The 19,769-nt window shown below is 44.7% G+C and overlaps 1 protein-coding gene across 2 annotated transcripts in view; it reads right to left on the minus strand.

Annotated features, from left to right (window-relative positions):
• Positions 1-525: 525 nt before the first annotated feature.
• ACACA (acetyl-CoA carboxylase alpha) overlaps positions 526-19,769 on the minus strand; it is a 252,226-nt gene continuing 232,982 nt past the window's right edge. For both annotated transcript variants that reach the window (XM_070932018.1, XM_070932017.1), the window contains 4 exons: positions 16,211-16,365; positions 12,081-12,251; positions 2,890-3,026; positions 526-928 (listed from right to left, as the gene is read on the minus strand). In XM_070932018.1, the coding sequence (XP_070788119.1) occupies positions 802-928; positions 2,890-3,026; positions 12,081-12,251; positions 16,211-16,365 (590 nt within the window). In that variant the 3' untranslated portion in view covers positions 526-801. The remainder of the gene's footprint in view (positions 929-2,889; positions 3,027-12,080; positions 12,252-16,210; positions 16,366-19,769) is intronic.

Genomic DNA, 19,769 nt, shown 5'->3' on the forward strand with positions numbered 1-19,769 from the left:
TGCCTTTTAAGCGTCAGGTGGCTGCTTTGCGACTATACGGAGGGAGCCCAGCCGAGGGAAGGAGAAGACGCGTTGCTGCTGCATAGTCTTTCAAGAGGAAAATGGGCCCTGTCCTTGCCTTATGACCGAAGGAGACGCTCTTTCCAGATTAGGAGGATGAGCTACACAAAGTCCAAGGGTCTCCCTTTAGGCACAGAAATGGTGATCCTGCCAGGCTGATTCAGGAAGGGTGTGTGTAATTTTTTTTACTATCACTACCCGTCTCCTGCAGGATTAGCCGATGAACCGAAGGGCCCCAGGGAAAATGGGGAGAGGGTGAGCAGCCCCTGTTTACCATGACGAAACCAGGGGGATCTTGGGTTTGGGGAGGGGCGGATGTTAACTAACAGACAAACTGGCTCACAACGGACATCAACCCCTTATTTCCCCCCTCCACCCCCACCCTTTAAATTCCGTGACCTCATGGTACAACAGTACCATTCATAATCTGGATAAGTGCTGTACAGATAACCGTTAGTTACAATATTGGTCCAGTCACTTTCTTTGTTAAATAAATAGGTAAGATTACATGGCATCCATAAATTATTTTAGGACTGGGGGGTGGGGTTGGGGGGGGGAGCTGCGTTCCTAGAGTCTTTTGCAACTAGAAGGATGCCATGCCGTCTTCCGTCAAAGTCTGGTATTTAAAAAAAAAAAAATTAAAAAGTCACTTTCCAGCGGTTCTTGGCAGGTCCACGTTGTGGGGGTTGAGAGCGGCGAGCGGCCCTTTCTTGCCCTCCGCGATTGGGGAGGGGCATCCTCTTACGTGGAGGCGGGTGAGTCCATTGTGGAGAGAATGCGCACGATCTCGGTACGCTGGGTGGGCGATATGTGCTGCGTCATGTGGACGATGGAATCCATGGCTATCTCTGGGTTAGCCTGGACCAAGCTAGGAGGAAGAAAAAGGAGAAGTAGTGACCTCAGAAGGGGTAGACACTCCATCTGGGGAGCCAAGCTCTGTGGTCAGACCACCAAGTACAGGTAGTCCTCGACTTACGATGAAAATCCGGTCCAGAATTTCCATTTCCATAAGCAAGGCGGTTGTTAAGTGAGTCGCGCCGCATTTTGAAACCTTTTTGCCATGGTGGTTAAGCAAATCGCTGCACTGCAGAGAATCTACCCGACCCACTAGAACGGGGAGGCAAGGAATGTTACGGGTCCCGTCCGTTAAAGAGATACATTGGATGAGACCGAGAAAAAGACGGCCTTCTGCGTGGTGGCTCCCTCTCTCTGGAATATCACACCCCTCCCCCCCCGGAGATTAGACTGGCCCCCACTCTTTCGCAAGGCCCCGAAGACGTGGTTCTGCCAGTGGGCCTGGGGAACCCAGAGCGGGATGGAGCCCATTAAATGGCTAGTATGAATGTGTGTTGTCACCGGGGGGGGGAGGAGGGGCGGTGTTATTATTTTATTAGTTTTCTCAGGGGTGAAATCCAAATTTGTTTACTACCGGTTCTGTGGGCGTGGCAGGGGAAGGATATTGCAAAATCTCCATTTCCACCCCACTCTGGGACCAGCCAGAGGTGGTATCTGCGGGTTCTCCAAACTGTTCAAAATTTCCGCTACCGGTTCTCCAGAACCTATCAGAACCTGCTGGATTTCACCCCTGAGTTTTCTTTTTATTCTTTTATAATGTGTTTTCATGTCCTTGTAAGCCACCTTGAGTCGCCATGTGCGAGTAGGCGGCAATATAAATTTTCTAAATAAATAAATAAATAAATAAATAGAAATGGTCGTTAAGCGAATTGTGGCTTCTCCAGTGGACCTTGCTTGTCAGAAGCCGGCTGGGAAGGTTGCGGATGGTGATCTGGTGACCCTGGGAACCAGAGGTGGGTTTCAGCAGGTTCTGACCAGTTCTGGAGAACCGGTAGCGGAAGTTTTGAGTAGTTCGGAGAACCGGTAGTAAAATTCTGACTGGCCCCTCCCCTATCTATTCTCTGACTCCTGAGTCCCAGCTGATCGGGAGGAAATGGAGATTTTACAGTATCCTTCCCCTGCCATGCCCAAGCCACACCCACCAAGCCACACCCACAGAACTGGTAGTAAAAAAATTTGAAACCCACAACTGCTGGGAACGCCACAACCGTCATCAATAAATACTGGTTTCCAAGCAGCTGAATTGTGATCAATGTGGGAATATTGCAACAGCTATGAATGGAGGACTAGTTCTGTGTCCCTTTTCTCAATGCCATTATAACTGAGAACGGTCACTAAATGGAACGGCTGTAAATTGAGGACTTCCTGTAGGCCTAACACAGTTGATAGCAAAGGAGAAGGAGGCCCCAGCGATTACCTTAAACAGTTTCTGAACGTGTCTGTTGGAAGTAGAGATACACAAGGGAACCCACTGGAGTTCAGTTTCATATTATTCAAAATTAGTCAACCCTGCAGGTTTTTCGTGGCCAGAAAGTCCAAAATAGATTACAGGTAATCCTCAACTTACGACCACAATTGAGCCCCAAATTTCTGTTGCCGAGTGAGATAGGGTTTAAGTGAGGGTTGCCCCATTTTACAACCTTTCTTGCCGCAGTTGCTAAGTGAATCACTGCAGCTCTTCAGTTAGTCACACGGTTGTTAAGTGAATCCGGCTTCCCCATTGACTTTGCTTGTCAGAAGGTCGCAAAAGGGGATCGTGTGACCTCGGGGACACTGCCACCGTCGTAAGTATGAATTTTGGTCACATGACCACACGACGGTCCTAAGTGTGAAAAACGGTCATCATTTTTCAGTGGCGTTGTAACTTCAAACGGTCACTAAGCCAACCGTTGTAAGTCGAGGACTACTGTAGACTACCCACATTTTGAATTTATGGAATAGGTAAGGTCCCTGAGCGTTGCATAGCATTCTTACCTTCGTATCTGTTTGAGTACGTAGTCCCTGGAAATGTATTTGATGTTCTCGTCAACCACCGAGCGGGCACCTTCTTCCTCTACCAGCTGTTTCTCCAGCCACTCCACCAGGTCCTTGTTGTTATCCCACAAGTAGGCCTGCCAGAAAACAACGACGACCAGAGCTGTTGACTAGCTTAAGGGAGGCGTGACTTAGAGCAGTGGTGTCAAACTTGATTTAATTCAGGGCCGCATCACGGTTGTGTTTGACCTCGGGGGACCAGGGGGGGCGTGGCCAGTGGGGGGCATGGCCAGCTTGACATCACTCGTGTTGGGGGCACCTGTGGTACCCCGGGAAGAGCTACAGGGATCCATTGACCCTCCCTCTCATTATAATTTCCGCGTGGCCCTCCTAGGCTCTGTTTTCGGCTGCAATGGCCTCCTGTAGCCCTCTGCCAGTTAGAAGGACAATCGTGGGATTCAGCCGGTTCGGGAAAACTGGTAGTTAAATTGCTGGCTGGCCCCGCCCCAGCCCTTCCAGGAGTCCTGACTCGCCCCATTTTGGCTCCCAAGTAAGTGCAGGGAGACCTCCTAGGCCTAAAACGGGGCACGGGGGGTGACGTGTTCCCCCCGCAGCCCGTTTTTGCTCCCAGGAGGATGCAGGAGATCGAGTGCTGCCTGTCACACCCCCTGGCCACGCCCACCATGGCCATGCCCACCCAGCCGGTCATTAGGGCAGAGAACCTAATGTTCTCTGCCTAATGTAAGGTTGTTAAATTATTTGACTCCCACCACTGGAAAAGGAGCTCTGTTTTCGGACGTGATGGCCTCCTCCAGCCCTCTGCCAGTGAAAATGGAGCTTCATTTTCACTGGCAGAGCTCCACGGGCCGGTCTTTCACTGATTTCAGGGCGGCCCCGCGGGCCAGATCTGAGTTAGAGAATGGCCATAATTAGGAAGCAGAGAACTCAATGTCCTTGCAAAGAATTCAACCTCAACTCCCAAAGAGGTCTGGATAGAGACTGGAGAACCTGTGACAAAGCTGAACTTCATAAAAAGCCACCTCGTATATCTTCAGACAAGACTCCGTTCCAACACTAGAAAATCTTCAGTTAGCGACACTGGCATACTAGGTAATGTTCTTTGCTTGGTCCAGCACTGAGGTCAGTATTCCTCAACCTTGGGAACTTTTAGTTGTGTGGACTTCAACTCTCAGCATTCCCCAGCCAGCAAGCATGCTGGGAGTACCCGGACAGTAGGGATATCGATGGGTCTTCAAGAGCCCTCAAAGGACCCATCGTACTGCTGCAACGCTGGCTACACTTCCCTCCCAGCATGCTGGGAGTTGAAGTCCACACATCTTAAAGTTGCCAAGGTTGAGGAATATTGACTTAGGTCTTCTGATTCGCTGTTCCAGTCCAATGGGAGGTCACAAACTAGCCGACTCCATTCAAATGTTGTTTGACTTGCGTGCTGAAGCTACTCTGTCCCTGCCTCTATTAAACTAGAGGTACGTCAGCTTTGGAGGGTGGAAGAAGAGTGACTGGAGGAGGAAGAGGAAGGGGAGGAAGAAGAGGAAGGAGGTGGTGAAGGAGGAGAAAAGTAAGGAAGACGGAGAAGGAGGAAGAAAAAATAGAGGTCTTCAATTTTGTCCATACAAATTTCTAGGAATAATTTATGCAACAACGGAAATGACATCTGGCTTTAATAAAATTGTTAAATTTTATTGCTTTATTTATTTATTTAATTGTTAAAATGTAATTATTTGTCTGATTTAGAGGCCATCCCAATCCGTTACGCTTCTGAGCAACTTAGAAAGCACAACAGAAACACAAAAAATATCAAGGCAATCTGGATAAAATAATCCACAATAGCAACAATATCCCACAAGGGATCCACTACCCATTCCTGTTTTAAAGGCCCCTTTAAAAAAAAAATGGGCCTAGGCAGGTGGCCCTGTTTTCAGCATGTGTGTTGCTAGTCCTCATGGGCAATTTGCTCGAACGAGAGCAAAAACAACTTTAGCCCGTTTCTGCAGAACCGAAATCTTTTGTCTTTCTGACATGTACCCAGTCCAACCCCCACCTCCAAATCCCCATTTCTGAACTAATGAACATCAGAAGAGAGATCAAAATGCCACGTGCCGTGGGGTGAAATGACTCTAGCAGTAAATTTAGAAGGAGGGAGGGGGGGGCGGGAAAAAAAATCAGAAGGTAGCAAGATCAAGATCATTTAGTTCTCTGTATTTGCTAGGTAGTTGACTATGTAATAATTCAGGAGTGTGTTTGAACCCTAATAGCCATCTCACTGCTTCTCTTCGCCTTTCATTTTCTTTACAAATCATTTAAGAATCGTTAATGGTTTCCAGGGGGGAAAAAAAACCCCAAGTACCACCATTAGCGCTCATTCATATTTATGTCATTTTATTTGGGTAATTAAACACCAAAGCTCATCATTTAAAGGTGCACTATCCTTCTCTGTTATATTGCTAATGAAGTCCAAGTCAGAATGACAATGAATTTCCCATCATGATTTAATAGCCGCCAGTTGTCCCGGTCCGGGTGAAGGAGGAGGGGGCGGCTTTTCCCCAGCTGGAAACATCTGCCGGCCCTTTAAGACCGACCCTTGGGCCTGGTGGCTCTGCGGCAGCCGCACACAATGCAAAAACTGGCCGGCAAAAGCATCGGATAAGGGAGAAATAAAGTGAGTCGAGCCTCAGCAGCAAGTGGGAAGGCTCTAGGAACCCAGATATATTTATAATATATAATATAATTTATATTTATATTTATAAGGTGGATTCCCACGTTTGAATTTTAAGTTTTTAAAAAGAAGGCAGGTTTCAAAATTCAGATGATAGCAATTATTCTTATTTTGTTTGAGCCCTGACTGACTCGAGGTCGACTCAGTCTTCCATCCTTCCGAGGTGGGTAAAATGAGGACCCAGATTGTTGGGGGTCAATGTGCTGACTCTGTAAACCACTTAGAGACGGCTGTAAAAGAACAAAGAAGCGGGGTAGAAGTCTAAGTGGTGTTGCTGTGTTTTAAATTTGTTTTTAAAATTCGTTTGCTGCCGATCTCACCACGCGAGGTGACTCTTATCGCCTGCCTTTATTATTTTTACAGGCAACTCAACGCGGCGAACATACGTAATGCAGGTAATCCTCGGCTTACGACCCCAACGGAGCCCAAGATTTTTATTGCTGAGCGACATTGTTGTTAAGTGAATTTTGCCCCATTTTATGACCTTTCTAGACATAGTTGTTAGGCCCGTAATGGCGAACTGATGGCACGTGTGCCGGAAGTGGCATGCAGAGCCATCTCTCCGGGCACGCTAGCTGTCGCCAGTTGCTCTTCCGGGTTCCAGTGTGTATGGTCTTTGCGTGCGCATGCGCAAGAAACCGGAAGACCAAGTGACCGGCATGCATGTGCGCGCTGGAAACCAGAAGCTCAGCTTCTCGGCGTGCGCATGCGTGCTAGGGAACTGCTCTTCCGGTTTCTGGTGCTCCCCAGCACATGCATGTGCACTCCTGTTTCGGCACTCAGTGCCGAAAAGGTTCACCAACACTGTGTTAGGCGAATCATTGCAGTTGTTATTAAAACGGTTGTTAAGTGAATCTGGTTTCCCCATTGATTTTGCTGGTCAGGTGGTCTCAAAAGGGGACCCAGGGACACGGCAACCGTCATCAATAGGAGTCGGTTGCCAAGTTTCTGAATTTTGATCACGTGACCCTGAGGAGGCTGCAACCGTTGTTAAGTGTGAAAAATGGCCCCAAGTCACTTTTTTTCAGTGCGGTTCAGGGGTGGGTTCTACATTTTTTTACTACCAGTTCTGTGGGCGTGGCTTATTTTGTGGGCATGGCTTGATGGTCATGTGACAATTCTTTAGGATTTAGCAGAGGTACTGGTCTACCAGGCTTTTAACTGCTTGCAGAACTGTACCAGTCTACCCATTTATTTTTGCGGGCACCGGTCTACTCATTTATTTTTGGAGGCACCGGTCCACTCATTTGTTTTCTTTTAACCCTGATTAGCTGTAGGGCGGCCCTTTGAAGCCCCTTGGCAAGAGTTTAAACAGTTTTTTTCCCTCTAACCATCAGCTGGGACTCAGGAGGCAGCAATAGATTGGGGGTGGGGCCAAATAAAAGGTAAGAATAATGCAGGGGGGGGGGGCAGGGGGGGCAGAACCGGTTCGGTGACACGCGTGCACATGCCCACACCCATAATTCAATGCCTCCCATGCCCCGCCCCTCCGTGCATGCGAGCGTGAGCCCCCCGCACTCCCCCTGCTTTTGGCACGCGATGGCAAAAAAGTTACCAGTTGGCCCAGTAGGCCTGTTTTTCACCCTCCCCAGGCTCCAGAGGCTTTCTTGGAGCCTGGGGAGGATGAAAACAGCCTTCCCCCCCACCCCAGAGACCCTCTGGAGGCCCCTCCAGTGGGCCCGGAAGGCCCAAAAAATAACTGGCCAGCACACACATGCGCGCTGCAGCTGAGTTAGGGCAACGCTTGCGTGCCCACAGATATGGCTCTGCGTGCCACCTGTGGCACACGTGCCATAGGTTCGCCATCATGGGTATAAGGCTTCCTGCCTGAGCAGGAGGGTTGGACTAGAAGACCTCCAAGTCTGTTATTCTATTATTCTGTTTAATATTTGAAAGATAATATAGATTGTACAGTATTTTATGTTAACTATATTTAGTGATCTCAATGAGCTAATGGTTCACTGATGATCTTTACAGAAATTCTTGTACTACAAAAATGTGATACTTTGGAGATATTAAAATAGAAATATTTTAATATTTTATAATACAGAATATTCTATAATATAATTTATAGAATATTATATTCTATAATATAATGGAAATAAATATGGGATAGCTGAATATTAATTGACAGGATATACCATTTCTCACAATGTTATATTTTGGGAGAATCTACAGCATCCTTGGTCCCACAAGGATGCAAGCGGCACCTTAATGCTAAAAAAAATTAAAGTGCCATCAATAGGGTAAAATGTAAGATTTAAAAGGTGGCGGGACTTGGATTTCAACTTCCATAGCTTTCCAATATGTCCGCTTTGTGATTCTTTCCAGAAAGGAATTAAAAGGTTCCTCCTAAAAGGGAAGGAATTTGTTTGAATGAATAGAACTGCCCTACCAGTTATTTTCTTATAAAATTTAGCAAGGTGAAGGAATAGAGATGATGCCTTTATGAAATCCACAGCAGTCAAAGCTCATCATAAAAAAATAAAATAAAAAATAACATCTGCCAAACGGTCCACGTGTTTTTTTTTTAACGTTTTGGTGACTTGTCTATTTGGACTACAGCAAAAACATCTTTCTTCCAACATAAATCGAGGTGTTTTATAAATGATCAATGAAGCAGCTGGCTGTTCCATCTCCCAGCCAGAGCTGCAAATGTCGGCCAATTTGTAGGGCTGTACGAAGCAGGATTTGCCCGAGATTCCCAAAGCTTTAGTTTAGACGAATATTTAATACCCTTATTAATCATTTTTAATCCGTTTGCCTTTAATTAAGAAACAGCATGATGCTTCCCTATCAACATATGCCAGGGAGCAGATTAATTGTGGCTTAAGATAACTCTCCTTGATTGGTGTAATGTATTAGCTAACTAGATGCCAGGCTTAAATAAATAAATATATATATATTAAAAGAAAGCTGCTAAGGCCTTACCTTCCAAAGCTCTGAACTCTCCAGAAAACAAGTCACACACACACACACACAAACACATTCTCTTTTGCAGCATTTCCAATTCAATTGGAACTCTATTTCCCCCCCACCCCACAATTCAAAAACAGGATGACCAGCTCCCAGCTTTGGAGAGTACCAATTGCTAACAGCAAGCATGTTGAAATCAGGGGAGGGGAAAATTCCGCTGATATGTACCCTGTTTCCCCCAAAATAAGACATCCCCTGATAATAAGCTCAATTGGGCTTTTGAGCGCATGGAAAATAAGGCCACGCGCTTATTTCAGGGTTCAAAAAAATATAAGACAGGGTCTTATTTTTGGGAAAACACGGTAAAAACATGATAGAGAAGGCATTAAGTGAGTTTTAATTCCAACAGGAGAGAATTCCAATGGAAGAGATTTCTAATGGAAGCTTTCACTCCCAGCTCATTTCCTATGAGCAAAGTTGAAACAGTCTATTGGTCTTTCTCCAAAAACTGGAAGGATGCGAGCTGTAAATTAAGCAACAGCCCAAAGGGAAATGACACAATTTTATTTGTTGATCAAATTTATTTATTTTATTGATCAGATTTAGATCCCTCGCTCTCAGTGTGACTCTGGGCGGTGTTTTTAAAAGCATAAAAACATAACTTCATTTTGATTTGAGGATCCTGACCAGGTTTTAGAAGAGACCTGAACTGATCACTGGTCCAACTTTTCCACTGAATGGATGGGACCCAGTATCTTTTTTTCTCAACATTTTGGTAGGGAGGGAATCTTGTCTGCAGGACCAGCCTATCCTGGGAACGATCACTTAGGATCAAAAGGGTGTTATCCCCAGTGCTTGACTAATGGGCTGAACTCATGAGTTTGTAGTAAAATTTCTGTGCTGCCAAAGTCCATTTCCGTTGTCCATTTCCAAAATCGTGGCCCTTCCTTTAGAACAGGGGTGTCCAACCTTGGCAACTTTAAGACCTGTGGACTTTTAACTCCCAGAATTTTAGGGAATTCTGGAAGTTGAAGTCCACAGCTCTTAAAGGTGCCAAGGGTGGCCACCCATGCTTTAGAAGATTTTAAGGACATGATTCAACCAGTTATAACAGATAAGTAACAATATACTCCACATGATACTGGAGTAACAAAAAGGTAGTTATTGCACCACTTAGCTTACCTAAATGTTTAATAATGTAAGCTGCCCAGAGTTACCTTAAGATAAGATAGGATGGGCAGCCAATAAATTTGATAAGACAATAGATACATGATAGATAGGTAGGTAGATAGACAGAGATAGATGATAGATAGATAGATGATAGATAGATAGATAGATAGATAGATAGATAGATAGATAGATAGAGACACAGATTGGATGGATGGATGGATAGACAGATAGACAGATGGACAGACAGAAAGACAGAGACACAGATAGATAGATATGGATGGATGGATGGATGGATGGATGGACGGACGGATAGACAGACAGACAGACAGACGGACGGATGGATAGACAGGTAGGCAGGCAGGTAGGTAGATAGATGATAGGGATAGATGATTGATGATTGATTGATCGATATGGATGGATGGATATAGATGGATGGATGGACAGACAGACAGACAGACGGATAGACAGACAGACAGGTAGGTAGAAAAATTATAGTTACATAGAGACAGATGATAGATTGATAGATAGAGATGGATGGATGGATGGATGGATGGATGGATGATACAGCAGAGAAGAACAACTAAGATGATTAAAGGAGACTAAAACATACTGTATGAAGAACAGTTGCCGGATTTGGGTATGGTTTGTTTAGAGAAAAATAGGACTAGGAGATGACATGAAAGCAGTATTCCAGTATTTGAGGGGCTACCACAAAGAAGAAGTGGTCAACTTATTCTCCAAAGCACCAGAGGGCAGGACAAGAAACAATGGATGGAAACTAATCAAAGAGACAAGCAACCTGGAATTAAGGAGAAACTTCCCACCATTGAGAACAATTAACCAGTGGAACGACTTGCCTTCAGAAGTTGTGGATGGAGTTTTTTAAGAAGAGATTGAACAGCCACCGAAATGGTATAGGGTCTCCTGCTTAAGCAGGGGATTGGACTAGAAGACCTCCAAGGTCCCTTCCAGCTCTATTCTGAATTTGAGATCGATAGATGATAGATAAGATAGATAGATGATAGATAAGATAGATAGATGATAGATAGATAGATAGATAGATAGATAGATAGATAGATAGATAGATAGACATAGATAAGTGTACATGTAAATTTCTGTTGTATTTTTAATTTTAAGTAGACCTTTACAAACCTGGAGGTGAAAATATGAATGCTGTGTTCTGAACCTATCTATAAAGTAAAGTCTGACTGATTGCACTAAAACTAGGGGTTTCTGGCACAGGATATGGAAATAACTGGATTTGTCTATATAAAGGACCAAAACCAAGTCAAACAGAACCAGTCTCCCTCACTAAGTACCTGAATATCTTTCTATGGAGGCTTACTTCCTGCTTTCTCTAGACAGCTCAGGATATATTGCAGTAAGCTTAATTATTTTTCCCTGTAAATTTCTCTTCCAAAGCCACTGCTGCATAAGGCCTGCTTATAATTACACAGTTTTCTTCCTAGCAACCTCTAACACCCAAAATCTCTTTGGTGTTAAAACCAAACTGTGCTTCCATGTAAATGGAAGAGAATGTATTCAACCATCCACCTCCCGCTCTAAAATTACGCACAAGAATAGCCCAAATTCCAGAACTTGAAAGAATTAGCTGCATCATAACTGCTGAAATACATCAAACCATGTTTTCTTATTTTTTTAATCTTTTTTAAAAAAATCTTGTAGGTCAATTATACTTCTGAACAAAAATTCCACGTATTTTCCTAGATCCCATCTTAATCGAAGATTTCAGCAGGCTTTTCTCTTTGATTTTATAGCTAGGAGGGTGACGTCAAACAAACAAACAAACAAAGCCAAGGAAGAGGCAGAAATAGATGATAGGTAGGTAGGTAGATAGATAGATAAGAGAGAGATGATAGACAGACAGACAGATATGGATGGATGGATGGATGGTGGATGGATGGATGGATAGATAGATAGATTTAGATAGATAGATAGATAGATAGATAGATAGATAGATAGATAGATAGATAGATAGACAGACAGACAGACTGACTGACTGATAGATATGGATGGATGGATAGATAAATAGATGATAGATTGACAGACAGATGATAGATAGATAGATAGATAGATAGATAGATAGATAGATAGATAGATAGATAGATAGGCAGACAGAAAGAAATGGATGGATGGATGGATGGATGGATGGATGGATGGATGGATAGAGATTTAAATAGATAGATATAGATGATAGACACACAGATTGACTGACAGATATGGATGGATGGATAGATAGATAAATAGATATAAATAGATAGATATAAATAGATAGATGATAGATTGACAGACAGACAGACAGACAGACAGACAGACAGATAAATAAATAAATAATATTGGGCTGTACCTTAACCGTGCCTTCGACTTCCACAAACCAGCGTCTCAGCATTGCCTGAATCTGGCCATCGGTGAGTTCAGGATTTGCCGTGTGGATCTTTTTCTTGACCAAGTCCTCCAGAAGAAGACGCCGTATTCTCCAGTAGAAGAACGAACGGGAGGTTCTCCATTCTAGCACATCCTGGGGTGCAAACAGGGATGGGAAGAAGAGCAGAGAGAGAGAGAGAGAAGTTCACAATGATGGTGGAGGACCAAAGCCACAAGTCCCACCCAACCCACAAGAGAGCCAGAAAAAAATATTTTGCAGGTGAAGATAGAGGTGCCACCTCTGTAACCAAAATAAAGGGACCAAGATCAGAGGATGTTTCATAGCATGAAGAGCTGGTGTGTCTGTATATGCGTGTGAAGCCCCCACTCGTTCCACTGTTATCTCTCCAACATGACGAGATTTGCTCTAATCTACATTATGGATGCTCAGTCCTTTTTCAAGACGGAGCTAATCTCCTGTCAAAACAATGGGATGTTTATCATGCATTCATTTTCACTTATCGCTGGCCACCTTGGAGGCTCGAGAGGCCGAATGTAAATATTTCGGATCGATAAATAAATCTGGGTACACACAGGCCAATGCTTTTTTTTTTTCTTGAGCGAAAATTACTACATGGTGCGTTTTTTTTGTCAAACAAGAATTCTTGAGTTCCAGAGGCAATCATGTATGTACGATGAAGGACGGCCTCCTCCTCTTCCTCCTCCTCACACAAAATGGTTTGATGAGGAAAGAGAGCCGAAAGGAGAGCAATTAACTCGCTTGTAACCATGTTAGTGAGCCCTGTTTGGGCCATGAGCAATTTTATCTCACGTTGATATGGAAATGCAACGTGACAGCGCCTTGTGTGGACGCTTTTTTTTTTTTTTTTTTTGGCTTCTTAACACACACTCTAGGACAGGGATGAGTAACCATGGCAACTTTACCACTTGTGGACTTCAATTCCCAGAATTCCTAAGTCAGCCATATTGGCTCAGGAATTCTGGGAGCTGAAGTCCACAGAAAGTTGTCCATGCCTGCTCTAGAAGGGGAACAGAATCATGGGACTGGAACAGAGGTGGGTTTCAGCAGGTTCTGACCAGTTCTGGAGAACCAGTAGGGGAAATTTTGAGTAGTTTGCAGAACCGGTAGTAAAAATTCTGACTGTCTCCGCCCCCATCTACAGTAGTCTCTGTCTCCCGAGTCCCAGCTGATTGGGAGGAAATGGGGATTTTGCAGTAACCTTCCCCTGGAGTGGGGAGGGAATGGAGATTTTACAGTATCCTTCCCCTGCCACACCCACCAAGCCACGCCCATCAAGCCATGCCACGCCTACCAAGCCACACCCACAGAACTAGTTGTAAAAAAATTTGAAACCCACCACTGGATTGGAAGAAGGGGTGGGCTGCTGGGGGTTCAGGAGAATCTCTAGCTAAGATTCTGTGCAGTTTGGAGAACTGCCAAATCCCACTCCTGGCTGGCCCCTCCCTTCCCCGCCCACCCCGCCCCTCCACTCCCAGGAGTCCCCATGCAGCCCATTTTGGATGCAGATAAGTGCAGAGTCCGCATAGAGGCTCAGGGAGGGTGAAAAAAGGGCCTACCGGAGCCTGGGGAAACTGTTTTCGCCCCTCCCGGAGGCTCAAGGAAAACCTCCAGAGCTTGGGGAGGGCAAAAACGCCCCACCCCACCCACCGTGGTGCAGGAGGCCAACTAGGCCACACCCACCATGGCCACGCCCACCCAGGAACTGGGCAGAGAACCCCTTGCTAAAATTTTCAAAGTTCACCCCTGATTGGAAGGGACCTTTGAGGTCCTCTAGGTTTACCCCCAATTCGGTGCAGGAGTCCTCAGACCATTCCAGGCAAGTGGATGTCCGATTTTCTCATGGAAACCTTGATCGGAGCCTTTGGGAGCTCTCTTGAATAAATCCAGTTTTATAGAGAAAGCCTGTCTGGCCCAGTGGTGAAGGCACCAGGCTAGAAACCAGGAGACTGTGAGTTCTAATCCTGCCTTAATCTTGAAAGCCAACTGGGTGACTTTGGGCCAATCACTCTCTGAAAGCCCAGCTCACCTCACAGGGTTGTTGTGGAGAAGAAGGAGCACAGGATACGTTTGCCACCATATTAAAAATAAAGGCGGGATATTTTTATTGTTTTTAGAAATATTTATTTTTTACGGTTTTATTGCTTTTTAATGTTGTAAGCCGCCCAGAGTAGCTTCGAAGCAAGATGGGTGGCAAACAAATGCAAGGAAGGAAGGAAGGAAGGAAGGAAGGAAGGAAGGAAGGAAGGAAGGAAGGAAGGAAGGAAGGAAGGAAGGAAGGAAGGAAGGAAGGAAATGTCTGTATGAAAACAAGCAAACTCAGAAAGCACCAAGGATCCCTCATGCTGAGAACTATTTGTAGATGTTTATTGCTGACCGGAAAGTCCTTATGGACTTTTTGAGAGTGAAACAGAAAAAAAAAATGAACGAATGATTAACGTTCTATTACCTATTCTGTCTAATTAACGATTAGACAGAATAGGTAATAGAAGAGTGCTACAGAGAGCTCTATTGTAACCATAGAGTAAGAGGTAAATTTATAATTGTAATTATAGCTTTTCTAAAATTACTTCTCTGTTTATTTTTTCTCTTTTCTCTTTTTTTACTTTCTTGCACTTTTAAGCTTTCTCTTTCCTCTTCTTCTGCTTTTCTTTTTTCTCATTTTATATTAGTTTGAATTTTCTTGTTTTCTTTTTTAAAAAAAAGATCTCTAGTTAAATTATACCGAACCAAACAAACAAAACCCTGAGAAGTCACCTTTGCCTCTAGGTGCATTTCTTCCTTTGATGAAGAGGCCCAAACCTGAATCCAACAGGGTTTTTTTAAAAAGTGATTTTAAAAAGTCACAGTCCCTCTCCACCACACACACCTTTTCCAAATCAGGATGGGAAAAAATGGAGCAGAGAAGTTGTTTTTAAGCCAAAATCAGACCCTGTGATGAGGATTCAGAGCTACATTTTCTAGCAAGTAAAACCATTTTGTTCAGCAGCATTTGCCTCCCTGTATGCAGCCACCAGCAACACACGATTCCCAGTCCAATTAGATGTGTCAGAATGAGGCTGCGGTTGCACAGATGGTGGCTTGAGAGTCCCAACGGTTTAAGGTGAGAGCAGCCATGCTGGCTTGTTGCAAAAGAACCAGTCAGGAAAAGCTGTGGCTTATATAGGCCATAGACTGCGTAGGTCAAAATGCTGGCTTACAAGCTGATTTGTCAAACGATTAAAAAAATATTTAAAAAATAAGAACAAAGATTTTTATTACACCGAGAGGGGAAAAACGTGATTTGCATAAAACTTAGCAGTTACAGTTCATAGCAGGGCTCACCTTACACATAGTGTAACAAAACCTGGCAACATATAAAGACCCAGAATCCATCCTTCCTTCCTTCCCCATTCCTCCCTCCCTTCATTAGTTCATTTTTCCCCTTCCTCCCCTTCTTTCTTTCTCTTCCTTCCTTCTTTTTTCTTTCTCTTTCCTCCCTTCCTTCTCCCTTCCTCCCTCCTCCCTCCCTTCATTTCTTCTTCCTTTCCTCCCCTCCTCCTTCCTTCTCTCTCTCTCTTTCTTTCTCTTTCCTTCCTTCCTTCCTTCTTCTTCCCACTCCTCCATTTGTTCATTCCTTCCTCCCCTTCCTCTCCTCCTCTCCCCTCCCCTCTCCTTTTCCTCCTTCCCTTTCTTCTTTCCCTCCCTCCCTCCCTCCCTCCCTCCTCATCTCCCTCTCCTTCCTACCAACAAGCAGAATGGGACAATTGTTTCATCCACATGGACCGCTGAGGACCCAAGGACTTCACTGAATTCCATCTTTCAGTGCTGCCCCGCTCTGCCTTCACCCCCTGAGCAGTGGGGGAGACCCTCAGAGCTATTAGGGCCCTCCCTTAAGCCTTTACAAATTTTTAATATTCACCCCATGTTGTCAGCATCATCCAGGCTGGAAGAGATCTCTCCCCCCACCCCGTCTCTCCCCCACTTCAGAACATTGGGTTGGGAGGACCTTCTCAGCAGCAGCTCCACCAGCCCTGAAAAAGCAAAAGCTCTTTTTGACAGCCATTGGTAAGGAAAAGATTCCCGACACTTACGGTAATGACACCCTTCTCCTGCATCCGGCCGGGCGTGTCGTGCAAGTCAGCAAACTGCACCGCTACCTGATGGTAAATGGGAATTAGGAATTCTTCCCGCTCCTTCAGCTTGGCCTCCAGATCCTTCCGCTCAGCTGGGTTTAACTCCGGGGTGCCTGAAATCAAAAGTAAAGATGCTTGTCAGGGACTTGCAAGGAGGGAAGAGCAAGGGAGACAGGAGGGGAAGACCCCCGGCTCAGCAGCTTATCTATGGTTCAGACATGCATTATTTATTTGGGACATTGCATGTAATGTATGAACAATTCCACCCCGTTCAAAAGCCATTCCACCCTATAGATGTACCACTCTGTTTCCCAACGCAGATGCCTAGAGAGAAGATTGAGGGGAGAATGAAAACAAGCAGACTGCATTTGTGCCATTCTAGAGAGCTCCTGCCTAAAAAGGAAGATATCCAGGTTTTTAAAACAAGTCTGAATCTCCAAGGCCAGACAGGAAAGCGAGTGGAAGAGCAGAGGATGTTGGGGCCTGGAAAGAAAAACGAATGGTAGAGGTGTGGAGAAACAAGATTTCTAACAAACAGGGAAACAGCTGTACCCTCCCCGTCAATCCATGGATCTCTTTGCCCATCCCAGTGCTGCATTCTGAAGAGTTGGGGGTTTTTTGGGGTGGGGGGCTTTATTCTCTATCTTGCAGGATCCAATCTAGGTCGGTCACAGGGACCAGAGGTTTAGTCTTCTGAGTTTTCGGACTCGTGCTGGAGCCTATCTTCAGGGAACTTCTCTCCAGCAGAATGGATCACATATTCTGGTAGAGGATGGGCTCCAGCACGAGCTTGGAAGACAAACGTCTGGTCCCAGTGACCGACCCAGATTGGATCCTGCAGCATTATCCTGGGACAATTATTTGTCTTCATTATTTTGTCTGTCTGCCTGTCTGGCCTGTCCGTCCGTCCATCCATCCATCCATCTATGCATCCATCTATCTATCTGTCATCTCTTTCCCCTCTCCCTTCCCCTATCTATCTATCTATCTATCTATCTATCTATCTATCTATCTATCTATCTATCTATCTATCCATCCAGTCATCCATCCATCCATCCATCCATCCCAAAACTGTGGTGGTACAGTGGTTATGGTGTAGTATTGCAAGCAACCTCTGCCCACAGCCAGGAGTTTGGTTTTGAGTATAAATCATTCTATTCTCCACCATTCAATCAGAAGTGAAGAAACTTCTTCGATGAGAAGCAAAGGAAAAAACAAAGTCCAATTGTCTTTTGAAAAAGCACCTTTGGGATTACAAAGGAAAGTTTTGTGACAAAGAAAGGGAAACCTGTAACCATTGAAACAAAAGATAAACCAAATGCATGTGGGCATACAGTACATTTATGGTCACAAATATAATTTTGTCAAAGGAATCACCCTCTTTGCAAAAACACAATTTTCAATTTTTTTTCTTCCCTTCACACCATGGCACAATCGGGGAAAAATCACAGCCTGGAAAAATTATTTACAGTTAGTCTTCAATTTATGACAGGTTGCTTAGTGATTGTCCTAAATTACGATGGAGCCCAAAGGAAGATATTTATAACCTAGATGAGGTCTGACAGCTGCTTGCTTCCCGCAATCAAATTTTGGAAGCTCCACAACCGGATCTCATTTATACCCCAAAAAAGGTTGTAAAACCGGATCCAGTCGTGTGGTGATCCACTTTACGTCTGTAAAGTGAGTCACCTCATAAGTTACCATCACATGACTTACGGCCGTGATTGCCAGAGTCAATATGTTGTAAATCAAGGACTAACCTATTTCTAAAACTTGTTATGGTGCTGTTTAGAAACAAGAAATTAAAGAGAAAATTCTTTTTTTTTTTGGCAAGACAGTAGATGTGGTTCAGGAAACGAGCATTCCTGTATCGAAGGCTGCCTGTTACCCCCCCCCATACACCCCCACCCCCAATAATGATCCAGGTGAGATTAACAAGTGTGTCAATGTCCATTTTCTGCTTAATTTAAAAGTGGTTGTCTCACAAAGATTTTCTGGCGTTTGAACTTATCCTCCCCAAGAAAGGTAGGGGAAAAGTAATAATAGGGAAGGGAGGAGGAAGAGAGAGAGGAATAAGGAGTGATTATTCCTTCATTGATTGATTGTCAGAAATGTTTTGTATTCACTGGGCATTGTAAAAAGCTAAGCTCTCAAATCAATTTCATAAGCCCCGCGTACAATTAAAGGCCGGGGAAAGCCGGTTTTTCTTTTGCAGGCTGATGTTCAGCCGAGCGCTTTACAATAGCCAGAATGGGGAAAGCCTGTATTTGCCAGGGGGCAGAGACCAGGGAGGGGAGGGGGAAAAATTACCCTTAAATATTGCACAGAAAGTCAATTTTCTGAAATATTACAGCACAGATAAATATTTGCAGCTTCTGTAGATTATAGAAAAATGCACATTGCCCGCTTCTGTCTGGGAGTCAGCGGTGTGCTTGTCGTTGTTTAGCAAAATTAGGTTGTAAGGTTGGCAGGATTAGGCCAAGGAAAAGAAAAGCTGTTGGGAAAAGTTATTCTTCTTTTCTCTATGTGTCTCTCTCTGCCTCTCTCTGTCTCTGTGTCTCTCTGTATGTTTCTCTCTCTCTCTGTCTCTCTCTCTCACTCTGTGTTTGTATGTCTCTGTCCATCTCTGTCTCTGTTTCTCTCTCTCTGTCTCTCTCTCTGTGTGTGTCTGTGTCTCTCTGTATGTCTCTCTCTCTGTGTCTCTGTTTCTCTCTCTCACTCTCTGTCTGTTTCTCTCTCTCACTCTCTCTGTCTCTCTGTATGTCTCTCTCTCTCTCTCTCTGTATGTGTCTCTCTCTGTCTCCGTCTCTGTCTCTCTCTCTATCTATCTCTGTGTCTCTCTGTATGTCTCTGTCTCTCTGTATGTCTCTCTCTCTCTGTGTCTGTTTCTCTCTCTCTCTCTGCATCTCACTGTCTCTCTCTCTGTGTGTCTCTCTGCCTCTCTCTGTCTCTTTGTATGTCTCTGTGTCTCTCTGTATCTCTCTCTCTCTCTGCCTCTCTCTGTATGTCTCACTGTCTATGTGTGTCTCTCTCTGCCTCTGTGTCTCTCTGTCTCTCTCTCTCTCTTTGCCTCTCTCTCTCTGCTTCTCTGTCTGCCTCTGCCCCTCTCTCTCTCTTTTAGAGAGTTTTTTAGCCTTTGTTTCATGAAAGGTTTTTGAGCAAGGGTTAGTGATATCTCCAAAAGCTGAAGAAATAAAAAAGTTTCAAAGTCCTTGCAAGGATCCTTCCTATTCCTTTGGGTAGCAGAAGTACATTTACACAGATCTGCCTTATATATCTGCAGGATGTAAGCATAACAGGGTTGGCCTAGGGAAGCGGTCCCCAACCCATGGTCCCCAACCCATGGCCCAACCAGTAACATGCCAGCAACCGGTCCACGCAAACAAGCAAAGCCCCATCCATGGGATGCAGGCAGCATTTGAAACCACGTCCCCTCCGGTCCACGATAAAAAGCTCTCTCCAAGGAACTGGTCCCTGGTGCCCAAAAGGTTGGAGGCCACTGGCCTAGGGTACAAGT

Source organism: Pituophis catenifer, unplaced genomic scaffold, assembly GCF_029215685.1.
Source record: "Pituophis catenifer annectens isolate HBS135680 unplaced genomic scaffold, rPitCat1.0.hap2 SCAF_1, whole genome shotgun sequence".
Taxonomy (NCBI): Eukaryota; Metazoa; Chordata; class Lepidosauria; order Squamata; family Colubridae; genus Pituophis; species Pituophis catenifer.